At 50.7% G+C, this 21,395-nt stretch overlaps 7 protein-coding genes across 7 annotated transcripts; 4 read left to right on the forward strand and 3 right to left on the reverse strand.

Annotated features, from left to right (window-relative positions):
* Positions 1-371: 371 nt before the first annotated feature.
* Positions 372-688, forward strand: N7447_011094 (uncharacterized protein; the record flags this gene model as incomplete). Its single annotated transcript, XM_057235356.1, has 2 exons — positions 372-475; positions 529-688. The coding sequence occupies 2 exons, from the start codon at positions 372-374 to the stop codon at positions 686-688; spliced, it is 264 nt and encodes an 87-aa protein (XP_057080674.1).
* Positions 689-1,246: 558 nt separating this feature from the next.
* Positions 1,247-3,151, forward strand: N7447_011095 (putative acetamidase; the record flags this gene model as incomplete). Its single annotated transcript, XM_057235357.1, has 4 exons — positions 1,247-1,287; positions 1,337-1,740; positions 1,801-2,271; positions 2,328-3,151. 4 exons carry the CDS (start codon positions 1,247-1,249, stop codon positions 3,149-3,151), a joined length of 1,740 nt encoding a protein of 579 aa, XP_057080675.1.
* Positions 3,152-5,110: 1,959 nt separating this feature from the next.
* N7447_011096 (uncharacterized protein) lies at positions 5,111-6,886 on the forward strand (the record flags this gene model as incomplete). The annotated part of the gene is made up of 1 exon (XM_057235358.1): positions 5,111-6,886. The coding sequence occupies one exon, from the start codon at positions 5,111-5,113 to the stop codon at positions 6,884-6,886; it is 1,776 nt and encodes a 591-aa protein (XP_057080676.1).
* An 824-nt stretch (positions 6,887-7,710) lies between these two features.
* N7447_011097 (putative MFS transporter Fmp42) lies at positions 7,711-9,887 on the reverse strand (the record flags this gene model as incomplete). The annotated part of the gene is made up of 3 exons (XM_057235359.1): positions 7,711-9,205; positions 9,254-9,416; positions 9,479-9,887. 3 exons carry the CDS (start codon positions 9,885-9,887, stop codon positions 7,711-7,713), a joined length of 2,067 nt encoding a protein of 688 aa, XP_057080677.1.
* Positions 9,888-11,307: 1,420 nt separating this feature from the next.
* On the forward strand, positions 11,308-13,264 carry N7447_011098 (Zn(II)2Cys6 transcription factor domain-containing protein; the record flags this gene model as incomplete). The annotated part of the gene is made up of 7 exons (XM_057235360.1): positions 11,308-11,335; positions 11,383-11,577; positions 11,626-11,921; positions 11,972-12,767; positions 12,820-12,926; positions 12,984-13,083; positions 13,134-13,264. Coding segments are annotated over 7 exons (1,653 nt in total), but the record flags the coding sequence as incomplete, so codon positions are not given.
* Positions 13,265-14,145: 881 nt separating this feature from the next.
* N7447_011099 (ankyrin repeat domain-containing protein) lies at positions 14,146-18,506 on the reverse strand (the record flags this gene model as incomplete). Its single annotated transcript, XM_057235361.1, has 4 exons — positions 14,146-15,122; positions 15,177-16,208; positions 16,274-18,355; positions 18,422-18,506. The coding sequence occupies 4 exons, from the start codon at positions 18,504-18,506 to the stop codon at positions 14,146-14,148; spliced, it is 4,176 nt and encodes a 1,391-aa protein (XP_057080679.1).
* A 708-nt stretch (positions 18,507-19,214) lies between these two features.
* Positions 19,215-20,453, reverse strand: N7447_011100 (uncharacterized protein; the record flags this gene model as incomplete). Its single annotated transcript, XM_057235362.1, has 1 exon — positions 19,215-20,453. The coding sequence occupies one exon, from the start codon at positions 20,451-20,453 to the stop codon at positions 19,215-19,217; it is 1,239 nt and encodes a 412-aa protein (XP_057080680.1).
* Between the last annotated feature and the right edge of the window lie 942 nt (positions 20,454-21,395).

Consider the following 21,395-nt stretch of genomic DNA (forward strand, 5'->3'; position numbering starts at 1 on the left):
ATGTGCAGGGAGTCAGGATTCCACAAGCAACATTTGATCGCTGAGGCCCCTCTCATTGCAGGATAAGTGCAGCCAATACCCCTAGCCCGTCTTCTCCGGTGTTGCGTTTTGCTCTCGTTAGCCGGCGAATTGTTGTCCATCTTTAACTGACTATTTTGTTCCAACAACATCGACTTCATCTCTTGCAGTCACTCATTTCTGGGTTGGAGATCTCTGCTTTCATCTAAATTACTCGGTTTACTACAGTGCTCTCGTACAATCGGTGATTGCTGTCTTCTCGCTCGCTCACTCGACCATCCCTTGATTCATCCAAATTCACCACAACGCAACAACAACGCTTCAGCCTCGGGTCTATAACACGTCACATCATTATGGCCCTCGTTCGTGACCCATATTTCTGGAAACGGTTCTCTGCTGCAGTGCACATGGACGAAGAGTCTAAAGCAGTTGATCAAGGAACACAAAAACAAGACGCGTAAGACACCATCATCCCCGATATCTTTGGCGAACATCAGCTCACCGCTTCAGGGCATCATGGCTTTCCCGCGAACGACGAAAGAGCAAGCGTTCAATTATATGGGGCTGTGTAATTTTCCTCATCGTGGTGTTGATCATCATTGTCAGCGTGGTTCTATCGTGGCTTGCTAAGAACAATTGGCTCCAACCCCGGTCAGAGATTACTCAATAGCTCGCTTCACATTGGTTAGTGAGATCCGTTTTTGATTTGAGATTTGGCGTTCTTCTGGAGTTCCTGGGCGCATTTGCACATTGGAGATATACCCGCCGACCCTCCACACGGCGTTTGGCATTTTGTTTTCATAGCGTTTATATAGAACTGCATATAGTGGACAATTTAAACTATCTTTCTCTATCTCGTCTATCTCGTTTCTCTATTACTATGATATACTTCTCCTAATCTAACAGCGCATAAACCTGCCGTAATAGGTATAGTGTGCCTGGGCGCCGGGTTTCTTATCTTCAAATGAAATTGCCGCCAGCGTCTAGTTGCTAGCATTTAGTGGTTTTGTTGAACGTCTTACTAGCTTTAAATTCAATTGAAAAGCAGGCGTCACAGAGATGTACATCATAAGAGTATAACTTGTACAAGAAAAGGTCAGGACAAGGGTCGTCAGGTGTCCGGCTAACCTCGGTGCTACCCGATATCGCAATCTCCACTTCTCCAATTCCCCGCATATAAGAACCGGACTTTCCCCCGGGCCCTTTCTCTTCTGTACCAACCGCCGTTATGCTTCCTCCATTCGACTACTTTGCATACCGTCGCATACGGTAAGCTTGCCTATCCCTTAAACTTGTGATCTAGAGCTAATATCTACAGGAACCAAAAACAAAGTGAACGAGAACTCCGGTTTACGAGTCTTCCCCACCACTATCACCTCCACCTTGCCGCCGAGGACAGGAAGATCATCAACCAGCCCATCGAGGAGCTTGTTCATGATGTCCAAGATTCAGCTGTCTCCCCCGTTGATATTCTCCGCACCTATGGAAAGGTAGCCAAAAGGGCCCAGGAGCGGACCAACTGCATCACCGAGGTGATGCTGCCCGAGGCCGAGTCATGGCTGCAGTCAGAAATTAACCTCAAGGGTCCACTGGCTGGTATTCCGGTCTCTTTGAAGGATTCCATTCACGTCAAGGGATTTGATGCAAGTGTTGGGTATGCTGCTATGGCTGGAAAGCCTATCTTGGAAGATGGGCCGATGGTGCAGCTCTTGAAAGATGCCGGTAAGATCAAATTCTCGAAACACATCCTCCTATAGCTGTGCTGTATGCTGATGTCCACAGGCGCTGTCCCATATGTTAAGACTGCCCTTCCAATTACCCTGCTCTCTTTCGAGTCAGCCAACGGGCTCTGGGGTCAATGCCGCAACCCACATTCCCCCGCATACTCGCCCGGTGGCTCAACCGGTGGAGAGGCAGCATTGCTGGCCCAGGGTGGCCGTATTGGTATTGGATCTGATGTTGCTGGCTCGGTGCGCGTGCCCGCCGCCTGGAGCGGTATATATTCACTCCGATGCAGCACTGGCCGCTGGCCCAAAGGTGGTGTGAGCACCAGTATGCCCGGTCAGGAGGGTATTCCTAGTGTGTTTAGTCCTATGGCCCGCACTTTGGACGATTTGACATATTTCACTCGTGCCATTATCCGCATGGAGCCCTGGAAGTACGAGCACTCTGTGCACCCCATTGCCTGGCGCAGCGAGGTCGAGTCCGAAGCTCAAAACAAGCCTCTTCGTGTTGGTGTGATGACCTCCGATGGTACGTATCAACGACCTGGCCCCCATAATGAACGTCACTTATTGACTAATTTCCAGGCGTTGTTCCTCCAACCCCGGCCATTGAGCGCGCCATCGCAACAACAGTGGCCGCCCTCACCGAAGCCGGTCACACCGTCTCAGAAATCACTACTCCATCCACCGCTGACCCTTTCACGGGCCTGAACCTCGCCTCCCAACTCCTCAACTCAGATGGCTGCCACCACTTCAACGCCAAGCTCCAAAGCTTTGAACCCTCTGACCCAGGCGCCATCCAACTTTCCCGCATCGCTCACCTCCCCCGCCCAGTCCGCTACCTCTACTACCTCTACGTGCGCTACATCCGCCGCGACAAGGTCTCTGCCACTCTCATTCGTGACTTCGGCCCCAAGTCCTCCGCCGAGTTGTGGACCCTGACCGCCCAGCGCGAAGCCTACCGCGCCGCCTGGCACAAGTGGTGGGACGCCGAGCCCCAACAATTCGATTTCATCCTGTGCCCTGTCAACGCTACCCCTGCTCTCCCGCACAAGGCCATGCACGATGCCGTTTCCTCGTGCGGTTATACCTTCCTGTGGAACTTGCTAGACTACTCCTGCGGTGTTATCCCCGTTGGTCACGTAGACCCTATCCGCGACGCCCTCACCGCACCCTATAAAACTACCCTCAAGCGTCTGGGCTGTGACCACGGCATTGCTCGGGGTGCGTGGAAACACTACGACTCCGCCAAGATGGCTGGCCTTCCCACCGCCGTGCAGGTCGTCGGTCGTCGTTGGCAGGAGGAACACGTCCTCGGCTACATGGCTGCTGTGGAGAAGGCACTGGAGCAGTACCATGATCCACAGACCGGTGAGAGCTGTCGGTATACACTACTGGAGATTGATTAAGTCAGCCAAGCGTACAATACGTTGATTTGACGGGAAGCCCTTCTGGGCTATGTAGCATGCACAGTATCCCCTAGATTATCCGTATAGTTATGTATACAGCTATGTGGCTAGATCGTATCTGGTCTAGCTTCATATGCTGTCATAGGATGATTCCTGGCGGCTGAGACAATGAAATGGTTCAAATTCTCCCCGAACATCTAACTCCCTCTTTTATTGTCTGCAGGTCTCATCAGTCCACGGGATACTAGTGTAACGATAATGTGCGGGCTGGTGAGGACTATTTTCATACGAGTTGGACCATTTGAATTTCCCGATTGTCTTATATCCCGATCTACTCTTTTTTTAAATATATTCATTAGAAGAATATCACAGAGTAATATAATCGGAATTAAAGTTCATCCTTGGGTAAATCTCCCTTGTCACTAGTCTGACTCAATGCAGACCCTGGGCTGTCAGAAACCACTAACCACAACTAGCCCCTTGCACATATCATATGTATCGAACATGTCAGACTTGAAAATTTAACGCTGATTAGTTGTGCATTGCCTAGACCCGCCCATTTGCCTTTTATCAAGTTATCTGTTTGCGGCTATTCGTCAATCTTTTTATTTTTCCCACTAATCTTTGGAGGCGCAGGGTCAGAGATGGGAGATATTTGGTGCATTTCCGAGCCGCAGTTAGTCGGGGTTTGATCAATGTCGTGATTTAGGGGTTAGCAGACCCCGAGCAAAGTTCTGGTCTTTGTTTTGTAGTGGGAAAACATAGCGGAAAAAGCAATATTGTGCGTTAACCGGGATGTATACATAAAATAATTGTTGGCGAGTTCCGCCGACGGGGGGACTTAATGTCCGTGTAGACAATTTGCAACTCACTGCGCCCAAGTGAGAAGTACAGATTGTCTCATGTTTCGGCCAGCTTACCTATGTTGTAGAGAGAAACGATGAGCTCTATAACGCTCTGAAAGGAAATAGAAGGGATGCAGCAGGTCAACTACAGAGGCTGCAAGTCCGATCTGTCTGCAAGTACTCCGTGTATTACACACAATGGTTGTTTCCAATTTATCTAGACTCGATGTACTTATAGAGTATGTAGACTCGACCCTCAGTTCGCCACTCCGAGACAATTAACCTCACGATCGACAGGGTTCCACCTACTAGGGCCACTTTTGGATTTTTTCTGACAGAATAGACCCTGTCAGAATAGGTTAAACCCCGTTAAGATGTTTCCGTCGGGCTTGGAGGTATATAATAGAGAACCCCCTTATACTGCCGTAGAATTTAGGGAACAGTACCGTAAGATAGTATCATTACACACCAATTGTGTGTAATAGTGCGGCATTATGTATATTTCTTCTAGGGCTATGTGTCCACGACACTGGGACTCCAGGGGAATAAGGGGATATTAGTCTGGCCCATACCAAAATATTGAAAGAGAAAAATCCCCTGTTTGACAATATGCCAGGGTCGACTTGGTATTTCAACGGAGTTCTTTTCCCAGCACTTTAAGAGAAGGCCTGGTATGAAGAATCTACGAGTTGTGTTCGTGTAGACTCTCAAGATATATATTAAGATATATATTATGCATTAGATGAAACAGACTATTGGTCTAATACAGAAGACTTTCGAAATACATGTAATAAGAATAGAATCGAATAAAAAAAAAATCCAATCCAAATTAATAGAAAAGAAAAAAAAGGAGTATAAAAAGCACCAAGCGAATTGATCTGCGGTCACGGGGCCAAGCTGCCTCTTATTTCCTCTTTGCCCTTTCACAACCCCCTCTTTCAGAATCTTCAGAGCTATACAAGAAAAGTTTACAGAATGATCCAGATTTTCTGTCAAAATCAATAGCCAATGTCTTTTTAAAACTCTATATCTTTCAACTCTTCTACCTTCTTGAAGATCATGCATCGAGCTATCACATACATCTCTCACCGCTTACCGGGTGATATGATCTGAAATGGCGTCAAGAAAAAAACAACCCGCTAGAAAACACGATGACATCCATTTCGTCAATGCCAGACCTGCCTCCGAGACTGAACGATTGAAAGCGCAGCGTCTGGTGCGTGCGCATGTTGGGCGTTGGATCTCAGATCAAACAAAGGATCGATCCGCGGGCGAATCCTCCCATACACGCGCCCGACCTGTCCGCAATCCAGTTGCCCCCATATCCGTTGACCGTGCCAGTTCCTGTCCGTCTTATACCATTGTCTCACGCCCATCAAGCTCCCATCGGAACACCCCCCGCGACTCCAGCTCCAACCAGATTACATTTCGCGACTCGCCATTTCCGCCCTCACATGCTAGCGATAGCAGCGACAGCAGCAGCGACGATGCGAGTGTCGTGACCGCCTTCTCCGCAGAGGCGCTCGCGGTCGCCCGCTACCATCAGCGCAACTCTCCTGAGCGGCTTGAACGCAACCTCTCTGGAATATTCGACCCATTCGCCACATACCCCGCCCCGGAGAACTTCGAACCAGCGATGATCAATCTATCAGAGCGCTATCTCACAGCTGTTGTGTGGCCAGGACTCGCCCCGCGGCCACAGAATGTCAAAACTGCGGCCAATAAGTGGTTCGATCTGTCCATGGCGGACCCGGCTTTGTTCACAGCGTTCATGTTTGGTTCCCTATGTCACCTCCGTGTACAATGGCAGAATAACTGGGTCCCCGGTACGGTATTCGGTCAGAGGGAACGCCGCGCGCTACAGCTATGTGAAATGGAATCGATTAAGCTGATTAGCCAGGCCGTGCGCGATCCCGATCGTGCGGTCAGCGATGCTGTTCTCCTCAGCGTTATTTGCATGGCTCATCATCAGGCAGAGGAGAAACTGTCACAGCGGCACCGGAAAACACCCTTTCGCCCGCCTTTCCCGCGATTACAATGGGTCGATGTCTACGGGTGTCTGCCACCGAATATGATCCATATCAAAGGTTTATTGCAGTTGGTCAAACTGCGAGGCGGCTTGGCAAAGATCCCCACAGAGGGTCTAGCCGCGACAATTTCCTTTTCGGATATCATGAGCTGTAGCGTGCTCTGTGTTCATCCATGCTTTGATTTCTGGCCCCTCGCCGATTTCCGATTAGGCATGTCCATCCAAGAAATGCTCGGGTTCGGTCCATCAGACATCGAGCAAGGATTCGGCCGTTTACAGGAAATTGGCGCTACTCCACAAATGGCAGAAGCTTTCCAGGCGGTGCACACGTATATCGAGATCGTCAAAGCGAGCCCGAATTCCACACCTGATGTCTCTTTACTCGCCGACCGGCGCAACCTAACCCAACATACCCTCCTCTGTCTCTCTCCCGCCTCGGACCTCTTCTTCTCCCATCCCACGCATGCCGCCACCTATGAAGCCTGTCGCCTAGCGGCACTAATCTTTGGGGTTGGCGTCCTCTTCCCAATCCCCGCACAGAATACCCCTCTCAACAGTCTCGCGCACCTTATCAGGTCGCTCCTTCTTCAGCCCTCCTACTGCGAATTCTGGTCCTCGCCATCTACGCGTCTCCCTCTCATCTGGGTCTTGACCCTCGGCGGTATCGCAGCGAACGATACTCCCGATCGCGCCTGGTTCGCCTCTGCTCTGGGAGATGTAGCCCGCAGGACTGGTTTGAATTCATGGGCCAGCATAAAATCCATCATCGGATCCATGTTATGGTACGACGCTGCCTGCGATATTGCTGCAGAGTCTCTCTGGCAGGAGAACGCTAGCCAGTATAGCTATGTCATGGAGTGAGTAGCCCTGGTTGCTCTATCATTGGGAAAATTCTCCGAACCTCGAGAATCCCGAATGACCCGCTTCCTCTCTGGATCTGCTGTCAGCTGCAATGACGCAGTCCACCTTCCCTATCCCTCCCTCTCCGCCCGTCGCTACCACTGTCCGTCCCATTTCATTTTCACTATCATCGTCACCCTCGGTTTTCTTTGAAATAGATATAAATACTGGGGTTTCTTTCCCTGAGATACATACCACTACAATCACCAGTGACATGCTGAAACTTGGACACGGGGCATACATAGATATACACGACGGTGCTTTTGGCCACACCGGATATCGGGTTTGCATATATCTGCCGTGCTGTGAAACCCAAGGACTGTCACCGTGACCCCCAGGGCCCGGGTCATTACTCTTTCTTCCATTTTTTTTGGATTGCACATGATATAACCTGAATCTGCTTTTGGGTCTGGGTTGGGTTATAATATCCCCCGACATAGACTGTGGCTTTCTCACGCCCTGTTGTCGCTTTTGGATGCTCGGGATACATCCGTATATAATACATCTCTGTTTGGATCGGAAGCATTAGAGACATAATACATACCATTACAATGTTCTGATCTCTAGATTTGTACGTCGTAACGATGTGGGATATTCCAGTCTTCCTTGCTATAATTCTGCCTCGATCAAATGTTCTCTCTCCTATCCACACGCTGGTTACATATAAGATTTATATTGTCATATCCAATCACATTTATATTCATGTTCATCCTTATATATTCAATGTAAACAACCTTGGAAACCCGCAAGGTAAAACATATTCACCGCGTCAAAACCACTTAACCTCAAGCCCCGTACCTTCTCCCGGGTTCTTCATTCCTCAGCAATGGCTCTCTCTCCATGACATCCCGATGCTGATCGCCATCACCCCTTCTCCCACCCTCCAAAACACCCGTCTGATAAGCAACAAACCCAACAAGCCCACTCCCAACCCCAGCAACCAACACCGTAAGCCCAACATTAACAGGCACAGGATCACCCCTCCAAACCCTCAACGTAAGCGCATCAAGTCCCGCCTGCGCGAAATTCCCAACACCAGCAAGACAGATAATAAGCCCATACACCTTCCCAAACGTCGCGAACCCAAACACCTTGGCCGCGTAGTCCGACACAGCGGTATAATAGAATGGTCGGTACAGCACGAAGAGAATGAGATTCCCATACGCCGCGGTTTGATGTGGTATACAACCCAGCACGCCGATGGTAGTTGCCGACACGACGAGAATGAATAGCACAGTGCGCGTCTGAAATTTGTCTAGGAATGTGCCGATAAACGGTACGGAAACAAGTCCGCCGACGGGTAGGAGGATATCGAATATTGTGTTTATTTGTGCGGCTGTCTCCGGGGACAGGAGGTAGGTGTACTGTGAGCGCAACGTTGCTACGAAGTAGTTTATTCGTAGCATCATTAGAACAGTGAAGGCTGTTATTAGTCCGAACCATGCGGTGCGTAGTTGGTATAGTGCGCTGTGGCCATGGAGAGCGCCCCAAATCCTACCGGGTGGTGGGTTCGGGGTGGATGGTTGTTGGTGCGTGTGGGAGTGCGGTGTTGTAGTGCCGTGGGTTCCTCTGGTGGCGTTCATGTCGAGCGAGGTGTCGAGCGAGGTGTCGATATTGGTGTAGAAGACGGAGCTGTCGATGGTGTTGCCGGATATCACGGACGCTGTGCCATCGTCTAGGAGATCTTGGATGTGGCTGACGACGCTTTGACGATGGAGCCGTCTGTGCATACGCTGGCGCTCGCCCTCGCTGCGGTCGTTGACAGTGTCGTCTATGCGATCGTGGATCTCGTCTTCGACCTGCGCCTCGGCTTGTTGCACGAGCTCACCAGCGGTTTTGTAGGATGTTGGTGGCATTATGAAGATCTGTGCTGTGATGATCAATACCGGCACGATGAGGTATGCCGTGAAGAAATTGTTGATGGATACGAGACCCTTGGTTTGTTCGCTTAACAGCCTGAAAAGCAGGAATAGAGCACTCGAGGCATCGAAGGCGCCTGTCAGCATTGATAGGATCAGGCCGGATCGGGTGGGGAACGTATTTGATAGATGGAAGGATGGTATGAATACGAATGGTCCCCCCAGTGCTAGCAATAAGTATCCTGGGATGTATCCATCGAAAGGAAGCTTGTTGGCTGTTCCGAATAGTACTGTTCCTATGGCGAGACAGATACTGCCGATGATTCCACTAATTCGTGGTCCATACGCGTCTAGGATTGTTCCTACGGGTAAGGCTGAGACATTGGTTACTACAGCGGCGATGGTGAACATCAGGTTTAGCCTGTTCCGTGTAAGTATAAGAGATCTTGAACCGGGGTGAACTACATACCTGATCTCTTGCCCATAGCAGACATCGACATCTTCCTCAAGCTCCGCCTGGGAGCAGAGGTTGCGATATACTTTCTCTCGAATCAGGACAGGCTTAAGAGCTGCAAAGCCGAAAACAACCCCGGCAGCTAGAAAGCAGTATACGACGGCTGTGCAAACCTGGGCTTTTACACGTTAGCATACCCCCCTGTCTATCAAAGTAATAATTGGAGTTCCATTAACCTACCAATCCTCCTCGCAGCGCTTACTTCATAAGCACCAGTAGTGTCCGCCCACGGTGGCGTCCGAGGAACGGTCCCTGAATCCTCATGCCCAATTCGCTCCGTGGATCCTAGCCCCTGCGCTGAACCCGAACCCGCACGTCCTTCACGGGTGGTCGTCGGAGATAACCCGAGAAAGGAGGGCCCCAAAAACGAGGATCGATCGTCATGTGGATCCTCGGGACTCTCATTCCAGCCTGGCCCCGCATAGGGGTTGAAATTTAGTCTGCTGTATGTGGAGGGAAATGAGGACGACACGGATCCCTCGGGCAAATCCTGGAACGAGTCCGGATCCGAATCATCCGATTCGGGGTGGCTGAGAAAGGCGGGGTTGCGCTCCCATCCTTCAAGGAAGGATATGCGATTTAGGGACATTGTGGCATGACGATTCGGCAATTAGGTCAGATGAGCTCTCCCAAGTGTTTGAAGCTCTCCAGGAGCTCCGATACGAAACTGGGAAGTTGGCATAGCTTGATGCATGGGTGCCTTGTATTCAAGGCCGATATTCTCAGGCATCACTTCCATGTTTTGCATTTGATGAAGTAATGATTACTAATGCATGTGGCTTTTCATCCCGGAGCATTTGGCCGAAACAGGCAGCTCATAAGGAAAGTTCCCCCACATATCCAATGCTAAATGTACGCCATTTGTTTTTGGACGTTCGGACATGCCGGATTTACCTCACAGCATCTCTCGGGGAACTTTCAAGATCGACAGGGTTTGATCGTACTTTGAGATTAAAAATCAAATCTCACCACCAAGCTGACCCACCAAGGGGATGTATCAAGTCGATGTCCATAATCAGAACGAAGATCTAGGTTTGATACCATGTGGCTCTGGGAACCTTTTTTTTTTTTTTTTTCCGGTTCCTGACCCGGAGCCGGTGAGACCAATCGGCAAATGAAAGGAAATGTTGAACTTCCGCTATTATGTTCCGTTGAAGCTTGTCGAACGCCTTTCACATCCCTTTTTTCTTAGATAAACCGGAGAAGAATTACTAATTTATGCCAATCCTCCGGGTTTGCATGGAGACCATCCCGTTCTCGGTTTCATGTTATTGGATGTCTGGAGTCTCCTTAAAAATCCACTGTACAGATATTCAATGACTATGGCCAAAAAGGAAAAAGGACTCGACCACATAACGGAGTACTCCGTATAAACTCATCGAGTGTACCGATGCACACCGGAACATGACATGTCTCAACATATTCGGGTTAGGTAACGATCAGAGCCTTTCGATTGGAATAAACCTTTAGTCTACGGGTGCCGATCAACCAGCACCAGTAGATTTACCTGCCTAGACTTTCTAGTGGGGATTAAAGGCGTGATGAGTCCGACTGAACGTTTTACCTATTCCCCCAGTTTTGAGCCAATTCGAGTTCATTCCCAGTTTGAAACCCGCCATCGTACAATTCAACCACTGTTAGCTCTACGCCTCTCCAACTAATCTCCAACTAAAAACCCACGTACGGACTAGTAGGATATACCCCAAAAAAATCACACGCAATCCGTTAGTTATCTGCCAATTATTCTCCCCCCCTCCCTCCTCCCCCCCACTCATCTCCGCCTATGTATGGGCTTCTCCAATGGACATCGCTGTGGATAGGGTTGATAGGTTTGATAGGAATACTTGCCCTACTTATCTAAATACCTTCGGGCCTGGCATTCCCAAATATGCTTTCTGGAAGCCTTCCTTGTTTGCGATTGGATTTATGACTGCGTAATGAGGGGATGGTCAGTTCTATTTGATTCGTTGTATATGATTCATAGGATTCTCGACTAACGTCGTTTTAGCCTCACATGTCGTCTGCGCCATCTGAAATGTATGTTCGGGAATTCTCTAATCTGTTCCTTGGACTAACAGAAATAGGTGACAAATCTGGTTCGAAATGTATCCGTTGTCAACGCTCTGGTCGCGAATGTGTGCCGGCCCCCGGCAAATCCGAAGAAGTGTCTTTCCGGCACGGCCAGAATCCATCCTTGCGAGGAAAAGGGCCCCCGAGATATGGCGAGAGTGATCTTGCTTTTCCCGACGACCAGATTTGGGTTGACATCTCTTCCGACTGTACGTGGAACTGTCTTCATGTTTCTCACTATACTAATTTGCTGGTAGTCGACTTCAAGGATGAAACGGATCAGACGGCAGCTGAATACTATGTTGTACCTGTGACAAGGCCGGCGTCGGCTTCAAGATCATCGTCTGAACATTTGACGCCTTCATCGACAATGGATTCTTCTTTGACACCAAGCCTCGTCACTCCTGCTTACGTCGCGGGATCTCAATTGGGTTCTAGATCGAATTCAGAGAGTTCGCCGCGTGCACCTACCACGCCTACTGGCCAGCCGAGGTTATCCAACCTCACCGAAGCCTTTCTGCTGCGACATTTTCAAAAATACCTTGCCCCCTGGGTACGTTTAATCTTTTGTCAAATTCTCCACCGTTTAATCTAACAGCCCAGCTCGACGCATTCAATCCTGAACGACACTTCTCAACCGACGTCATTGAACGTGCGACTCAATCTCCATTACTATTATATGCATGTCTCGCAGTCTCAGCATGTCACTTATCCCGAACAACAAACTCCATCGCCGGCGACGTCGCACATGGATACCATGAGCGCTGTATCTCAATCATGCTCCCGGTGCTCGACAAGCCCCAGTTCGAAATCGGAATCGAAATCCTCCTCTCGTCAACAGTCATTCTACGATTTTTCGAATCAATCTCATGTGCGTGGGCCATCAATTCACCGACGCAAAATAATTACCCCGGGCTAATACACCCAACAGCCCACAGTCCCCCAAACGACCAACAACACCATCTCCTGGCCGGTTCGGTTTATGTCAGCTCCCACGTAGACTCCGCTATCACGGGCGGACTGGCATCGGCTTCGTTCTGGGCCTATGTCATTCAAGACATTCAATTCGCGCTTACCTACCAGAAATGCCTTCGACTATCATTCGCGCCATTCGATGACCGCCTGCGACGCTGGTGGATCGCCAAGCCGGCCTTGAGCGACGGCGACTGGACAAACCAGGCTATCTGGCTTTTGGCCGAGACCATCGATTTCTGTTATAATATCCCAGGCCGAAGCCATGATGGTAGCCTCGGGAGTGCCGGGGAGACTGCGCTCAGGCGTCGCATTCTTGAGTGGGAGCTTGGCCGGCCCGATACGTTTGTGCCGTTGCATATTTCGCCACCGGATCCTGGGAATGGGAAACCTTTTCCCGTTGCTTGGTATACGAGCTTGTGGCATGGTATGTGGTATATTCCCGTGTGGCGAAGTGATGTGCTAATTTCAGGATCTAGCCACTGCAATCCAGCACATCTGTCTCGCTAAATCGCTGATGCTCATTCGAGAACTCGAATTTTATGATCGCAGCATGTTGCATTTAGAGCATCCTGTTAAATTAAGGGTCCGTTTGTTTCCCCCCCCCCCCGGAGACATTCGGTTTCATGCTGACCCCCGACAGAATGATCTCGCCAGAACACTTAACTTTATGTTCGGCATCGCGACCTCTGCCGACGATGATCCTTCACTGCGTATCACGGCTTGCCACGCACTTTTCGCTTGTAGGTTTTGTGCCAATTTTATGATTGGGAGTTTGCTAATATGGTTACAGGCGGTTCATGGGTGGAAGATCCTGTTGTCCAGAATTTGCTGATTGATCTCCTTCGCCGAACGGAAAGGGAGAACGGCTGGCCGTGGGGATATGTGCACAACCAAGTCGTGCAAGCGTGGAGACGGATGTAGTTAAAAAGTTATATACCCAAATTGTTTACAAATACCATGATATAGATCAATTAGAATTGTCGACCGTGTTTTGAGTAGAGGTTATCCATAAAATAGTACATAAAGTTATATATATTCCTAAATACGTACTCAACCGGCTTAGATCACTCGACTAAACCGTCATATACTGAGAGCCCATCCCACGCCAAATCAATCCTTTTTTTTATCAACGCAATCCAGACAAACTGGACCCGATCACGTACTATGATACCTCTCCCCCTGTGTGCTTACCGCAAGGACCCATGTTCCGGTCTAAATTCGTGATGGCCAGGAGATCTCGGTGGTGAAGGTCCAGTTGGCGACACCAGAATATTATACGCGCCACCACGCGAAGGTCTATAGAACGCACGTCTGGAGCACAAAGCAGAAGCGGTTGGCGGAGGAGTTCCAGATCGACACCACCTAGGATAATCTCGTTGGCTACCTTGTCTGTCCAGTCCCTGCACCTCATGGAGCTGGAAGTCAAGGTACATCGGATGGAAGAGGATAGAGTCTACCAGGCCATTACGCAACATCTCATCCCGTGAGAAGTGGTATTGTGTGCCTAACAGGAGTCCAAGACCATGTGGCTGTTTCGCGCAATATGCCACATCATGAACAAGACGAGTCTCGGGATGACTGCAAACATTGTGACTGCTATGATCCCCTCAATCCTTCTCCAAAAGTTGAATGACTACCCTCCTCCTTTGACCCAATAATCATCCTGCAAAATGATGTTGCTATTCCTGGGGGATTGTGCATCTGCAAATCATCTGTGCTCGATGAGTTGATTGAGGTCTGTCTGTCATATAATTTACAACCCAGCCCACAGGGCACGGCACGAAAATGAGCCTATTTTCCTCCTAAAGACGGGCTCCAGCGGATTCCAGCAGCTGTACCACCGACTGGTGCTCCTTCTCAGCCGCTAACCATAATGCACTCCACCCAGAGTGGGTTTTCACATTCAGATCAACTCCGTATTCAAGCAAGAGCTGCACTACTACTTCATGCCCTCGCCCTGATGCCCCCATCAATGCAGTACCTCCACCATGATCCAGTGCATCTGGATCAGCACCCCGGTTTAAAAGTAGCCGGACCACACCATGATGCCCCTTCTCAGCAGCTCTCATAAGAACCGTCCAGCCGTAATGATCCTGGATATAAAAATCCGCGTCATGATCGAGAAGGCACTGCACGACTGTTTCGGACCCCCGCTCAGCAGCCCACCACAATGCCGTCCATCCACAAGTATCATGAGCATCAATACTTGCTCCATGATCAAGTAGCAGCCGTACCACTCCCATGTGTTGTTGTCTCGCCGCACGGATGAGGAGGGTCTGTCCAAAATGATCTTTCGCATTGACATCAATCCTCCCACGTTGCAGAAGCAATCGCACGATCGTCTCCTGTCCTTGATTAACGCTCTGGCTAAGCATGTTTTGTTCAAGGTTGGCATCGGCATAGTAGTCCAGGAGGAGTTCCACGGTTGCGGTATGCGCTTCCCCCACCGCATGCATCAGGGCGGTCTTGTTTTCATGATCCCTCGCTTGAGCGTCATATCCGTGGTCCAGGAGCAATTTCACTACAGACGTATGCCCACCTGCCGCTGCCTGTATGAGCACCCCCTGCTTCTGGTATCCACTTAACTCCACCTGCACATCTGCATGCTTCATCAGCAGCAGTTTCACGGCTTCTGTATGTCCTGATTCCGCTGCCCACGAGAGAGCTGACCGCCCCAGTCGATCTTTTGCATCAACACGAGCACCATGTTCAAGGAGCTGTTCCACCACAGACCTATGTCCCCTCCTAGCTGCTTGCATCAGGGCTGTTCCCCCACTAGCTACATAGAAACAGTGGTCAATGACCTCATCTATCACTTCACCTATCACTTCACCTATCGCCTTGGATATTGCCTCGAATATTGCCTCGAATATTGCCCCGAATATTGCCACCGCTATTTCCCCTAAACCCCCGTGCACGTCATCGTCCAAATTTGTTTTCATCGGTTTCACCTCGCCTCTCTCGGGGATTGCCAAATTTGCGTTCTCTGGCCCGGTGCTGTCTGACCAGGTGCTCGTCTGTGGGTTGATCTTCTTTAACCTCCTGATTTGCGTCGTATTTTTTCTAGTGATCCTCTTTCCTCTAATCCTTGGTCTGACACGGTTCAGTCTAATCCTCCTTGTCCGAAACCCCTTTGAACTGATGTAGTTTGACATGGCTCGCTTTGGCGCGCGGCGGCTGGCTGTCTGCAAGGTGATCCTTGGTTGTAGATCAGGAAGTGCACCGGAGTTAAGCAGCAGCTGTCCTACCTCCAAGTGTCCTTCTCCCGCTGCCTGCATGAGCGATGTTTGTCCATTACAGCTGGACAGGTTCACATTTGCTTCATGACCCAGCAGAAGTCTTGCAATTCCTGCGTGCCCTCTCTTTGCAGCCCACCACAACGCCGTCCATCCAAACCGACTTCTTCTATTCACATCCGCTCCATGCTCCAGAAGTAATTGGACCACAGCCTCGTGGCCTTCCCTCGCAGCCAATTCTAGCGCTGTCTCTCCAGCGTTTGTGACCACTCCATTGTGAATGGCCAAAACCAGTATTTCCACCCCCGCATTTCGACTCGCCTCCTGCACGACTGCCTTCGGTATGGCCCTCCCAGCCCATTTCCAAAGCAAGCCTCCCAGCTGGTGGCAACCCCACGCCATTGTCAGCTGTAGTTCTCTTTCCATGCTACACCTGGTGTTGACGTTGGCGCCGTGGTCTAGTAGGAGTTGGACCATAGCCGAAGATCCTGTTTGAGCTGCGTCTGCCAGCGCGGTCCGTCCACTCTCATCCATTGCATCAATCGCCACATCGTTTTCCAAGAGGAAGACCACTGCCTCTTGATTTCCCCCCTGACGGCCTCGATGAGAGCCGTTGCCCTTTGCTTTCTCTGAGCATTAGTGGATTTATTACGGTGGTTGAGCAGCAGCAACTTCATGACCGCCACATGTCCACCCCGAGCCGCTTGTGTGAGGGCGGTTCTCTTCTGGTAATTCATCATTTGGACATTGGCACCTGCATCAAATAGGAGCTGTACCGCGGCTTCATGCCCTCGGCAGGCCGCCTCCATAAGTGCGGTCTGGCCGTTTTGATCCGTCACATTCACATCCACACCGCGGTCCAGAAGCATCCGAACGACTGCCTCATGTCCACCAGTTGCGGCGTGCCGTAGTGCGGCACCCCCGACATTGATATCCGCGCCCCGGTCCAGCAGAGCCTGCAGAACCGCATCTTTTCCGGCCTGCATCAGCGCAGTCCACCCATGGTCATCCTTCGCATTCACGTCGGCACCAAAATCCAGCAGCAGCTTTACGACCGCCAGGTGGCCCCCCACGGTGGCATAGAACAGCGGCGTCCGACCCTGTCCGTCCCTCGGGTCCACTCTGTTCTTCCAGGGAAAATTCCACCAGGCACAGATTGCTAGCCTTCGCACCCAAGGCTCAATCCCGAGATACGACGCGAGATGCAATAAGGGCAGGTCCGACGCATCGGCGGCCATTCGGGAATCCATCTCCCGGTAGGCCACCCACCACCGCTGGCGCAACGAGGAATCTTCCCAGAAGAAGGGGTGGTAGGGATCAAATATTTCTTCGGCGAACGAAGAAGCAAGCCGTGTATGTTCGGGCCAGTGGAGTGCGGCATATTGGAAGAATGGAGCATCTTCCCGTCGTTGTCGTCGCAGTGATGTCCTGGCGCCAGCCTGAGAGAGAGATTCATCATCATCCAACCCTACACTCCTACAAATATATCCCAGACAGGCCTGTGCGAGTTCCAGATGCGCCCTCTCTGGCTGAATTCGGAACTGTTCAAGGATCGGGTGAGTGTCTGGCGTGGCGCGCAGGAGATAATCTCTCGCGGACTGGTGAACTAAAGTGACCTCGTTGTTCCCAGTAACCTTCAATAATGGTCCGCAGAGGGTGATGCGGTCGCGAGTGGCTTGCTCACGGCTGATGAGGGCTGCTGTTGGGGTGGTAATGGTTGTGTCTTGGATGTCGAGCGCAGCTTCAAGCTCGGTCAGCGTCAAGGGACGGGGTGCCATGGTCACCCACCTCAGGCAACGGGCACTGCTTCCCACCCAGCTCGGCTCAATTTGGAGGAGCATCCGGCGGTAAATGGCAGGTAAGCTCATGGGGAAGTCATCGAGGGCGTCAACGACCTGAGTGCAAGTCCGTTTCTGTGATAGTTCGTTCATCACCAAGCCTACCCAGAGAAAGGTTCCTTCGGCGCGTTCCAGCAGTCGGTCTCGGATGAAGGCGCCGAGTTGGTTACTGAATCCATCGATGGTGGACAACTCATCCACCCGCGATGCGATGACTAATTGAATGTCGCGGGAAAGTAGCTCATCGTTGTCCTCCGAGCCCAGTTGGAGCGTGGAGACCGTATGGAGGGTGAGTCCGGGGAGTTCTCGGCTGACGATGATAAGCTGCAGTCGTATGGATGAGCTCTTCTTGTCTGACAGGAGGAAGGCGACAAGCTTGGCCACTAGTGTACGCCGCAAATCGTACTCATCGTCGCATTCATCCAGGCCGTCGATGATGCAGAATGTTGTGCCTAGATCGGGATCCTGGAGGACTTTTCGGAACATCGTCCATAGCGCTTCAAAAGGAAACCCGCCATCCGCGTAAGCATCAAGGTATGGCCGTACATATTTCACGAGACTGGGGCGTCTGCGGAGGACCTGGTACAGCAGTCCCCTCAGGATGGCATCTGCAGTGCGGCGCTTCTCGTCCTGATGGTTACAGAAGTAGAACAGCAACTCGGTCCCTGGCATTTTCGACTTAAGCTGCTCCAGCTCCTCCGTCAGGAAGATGGAGAGCATAGTCTTTCCTTTGCCAGGACCACCGCAGATCCACAGGAGCGGGGTGTCGCCGTGCAACCAGGCGCGGTAACGCTCGCTTTCTCGGATCCATTCACAGGTTCCAGGCACTCGAGGCCCCTTCGAGCTTATGACCTGCTCTCGGTCTAGGTAGGGATCATAGGGATTGGTAGGGAAAAGTGCGCGTTGGCATTCTTGATACTCTTCTTCTGTGGACGAGCCTGGTGATCATCCGTGAGCGTAAGCTTTGTGATTTGCAGAACCTTGGACTCAAGTGGTATTCTTACCTGGCTGTTTCCCATGGATGTTTATCAAGCCGTAATTGGCCCCAATTTGGATCCCCTCATTATTAGGGCCGGCGAAATGGATCATGGATTGTGTGGAGCGCGGCGACTGGAACATCAAACCAGCGCAGCGCAGGTGGAGGTGTCTAGTTATGGAGAAGCCTCTAAGCCACAGGCGTTGAGGCTACAAATTACAAATCGTAAGATGCACAAAGACGGATTGGGCACCCATTTTTAGGCCACTTCCCCTCCTGTCGGTTTCTTTTTCATTGACTGGCAGCGTCCCCCTTTTCTAAAACGCTTTTCATGGTAGCTGGCCTACTCAAGAGGTTCCCCAGGTCGATTTCGGTATGGATTTGAAGGTTGTCATGGCCGAGTACCGATAAAACCAACGATGTACCCAGGCTTTCAATGATCCAGTCAACTCAACTCTATCCTCCACTTCGACTTCACAGTCCCCTGGATGAGAAAATTCTTCCACACTGGCACCACCACGCCAAAGGCCAACTTCTGGAAATAACTGCAGGCTCGGGATGGGTATGCGACAAGGGACAGCCTCGAATAGTCAACAATGGGGATATCATTTGGTGCCCTCCTGGTACTGTTCATTGGCATGGTGTGGATAAAGATATGGCCCATCGTTCAGTTACTTATGGGGCTGTAAACTCGCATGTCCCAGTTTAAGATGAGCGTTATGGGAGATCCACTTGTCTTTCCGTTTCTACTTTGTTGTGCTGGTACTGTTGGGGAAGCAATGTTTATGGGAGTCTATTTCTTTCCTTGATAACTAGGGATCCTACAACCGACTGCGGATACTCTGATACAACCAGTCTCTCCACTCCTGGTCATTCAAGATTGATCTTACACGGGCCTCGAGCCACTCTGTATTTCCCCAAAATCCCCACGACGCCTGGAATCTACACCAGTCAACCAAAGCCGTCTCCCAGTGTCGTTGGAACGTTTCCCAATCGTACAGCTGCGAGTCCTCGTCCAGGAGGGTTGTGCGGTACCGCTCTAAAAGTCCTCTCTCACCATCACACATTGACAGCTGTTCAGGCAAACTCCCATTGCCATCAACCAGCATATGCAAAGGAATCGAGCAGGTAAATAATTTGGCAAGGTCACATACTCCTAGACCCAGCCCGACGTACTGGAAATCAAAGAACGCCACGTTGTCTCCATTAGTCGTCGTGAAGAGATTCTCCGACTTGACATCGCCATGAATATACGACTCGACTGCCCTTCCACAGGGCGTTAGGAACAATGCCACCATCTCCGCCACGGATAGTGAGCACCTATCCGAAACCCCGCACAGCAGATCTGACCATTCCGAGCCCGTGTCGTGTGCAAGAGATGCGTACTCTTTACGTCGCGTCGCGAGGTACGTATATCCTCCATTCAGCCACAGCCCGCTGCCAGCATCCTTGTCGGTACTCTGCCTTCTACTGCTTTCTTCAAGCGGCGGCAGAACGTATCCATCAAGACTGGCTGGCAGCAGTCTCCGTGAACGGCCGTGAAAGCGAGCTAGCCAATCTAGCGCCGCACGCACTTGTGTGCGGTTCAATGCACCTCTCTTCTCGCCCGCGACGGGGAATCCAGGACGTAGATCAACCATAATCGTAGCCATGAGACCTCTGAGTTCTGACGAGCCTTCCGCGTCGTTCATGTCGCGCGTCGAGGCAAGACAGTTGGCTATGGCTATATCGGAGCCTAGCTGTGGAACAACTTCACTATAGAAGTACTGTTCTACCTCGTAGCTCAGCATCTTTCGTAGGTGGCCCTCATCTGCAGTGCCGCTTTTGTAGGGCGGTGAAATGAACTTTAGGATGAGGGGATATATCGACCCTATGCGACCTGGTTCTACACCGCATAGCTTGCTGACATGTTTGGCTGCTTGGTCGGTGGTGGCTCGCGCTGTGACAGCACATATGTTCCCGTAACCAGCCCATAGGGTCTGTAGGTTGGTGCATGAGACGAGGTCCAGTGAGTGCCATGAGAGCATGATACTCGCGACGCGTTTAGGGTCGGGGGCCATTCTGAAAGGTCAAAATTAACTGGTCACGAGATGTGTAGCATTTGGGAGATTGTTTTTTGGACGGAGCTGCGGATAATGGGATTCTCCGAGTGATCTCCCTGTGATCGTCGGATGAAAAGGAAAACGTAGGCTTTTGAGGCTCAGGGAAGGGGATTGTCCACATCTGGCTCATAGCCCCCCACTTTTTCCCAAATCTCCCTGAAAATCCACACATTCACGGGGACTCATCTCTCCAATTGACATCACAACGTCCATCAAACTCATCATTAGACATGGACATGACGAAGGGTTTCTGGTGGCAACTCCGTTTGGTAGGGCAGAGGTCTTAATTTCTTGCATAGACCTCGGTTTTATACAGGCCCTAAAGACTCAAAAGCAGGACAAAAAAGATCACTGTGGACAACCGGACAGACATATTGTTAAGGATCCCAAGTTCTCGAGAAATGTCTCGGCTTATGTAATGTTGCGAGTAGCTCCAGTGAGATTTGTCGAGTTTTATCTTGGGGACATATCCGGAGGACTTCCCTCTAGCAATGGGATCGGAACCCATGCTCGACTTGGTCAGGATGGAGGGGATGGAGTTAACGGAGATGCTGACGGAGATTCTTGGCAACGGAATTGTTTGAGTTTGATCAAGTTCTTCATTTACTCGATAGGCAGTCGATTTAGGGTCCACCGTTTTCTAGAACTCGATCGTGGCTGAGGCAACAACATTTATCTGCAAGTTGCTGACTTCTGTTTATATCCTTCTAGCCACGCGTCCAACACTCACCTATTCGCTTTTCCATACTTGGCAGAAAGTCTGTTCTGGGCTGGGGCTTAGACATGACATTCAGATGTGGATCTTGGCTTATATTGTGGCCATGGCAGAGACGGTGACATGAGACACCTAGCATTGGCATGGGGAACATTCATGGATGTGGACGTGAAATCTATATAATG

Source organism: Penicillium robsamsonii, assembly GCF_028829455.1.
Source record: "Penicillium robsamsonii strain IBT 29466 chromosome Unknown utg000008l_segment0_segment0, whole genome shotgun sequence".
In the NCBI taxonomy this organism is placed as follows: domain Eukaryota; kingdom Fungi; phylum Ascomycota; class Eurotiomycetes; order Eurotiales; family Aspergillaceae; genus Penicillium; species Penicillium robsamsonii.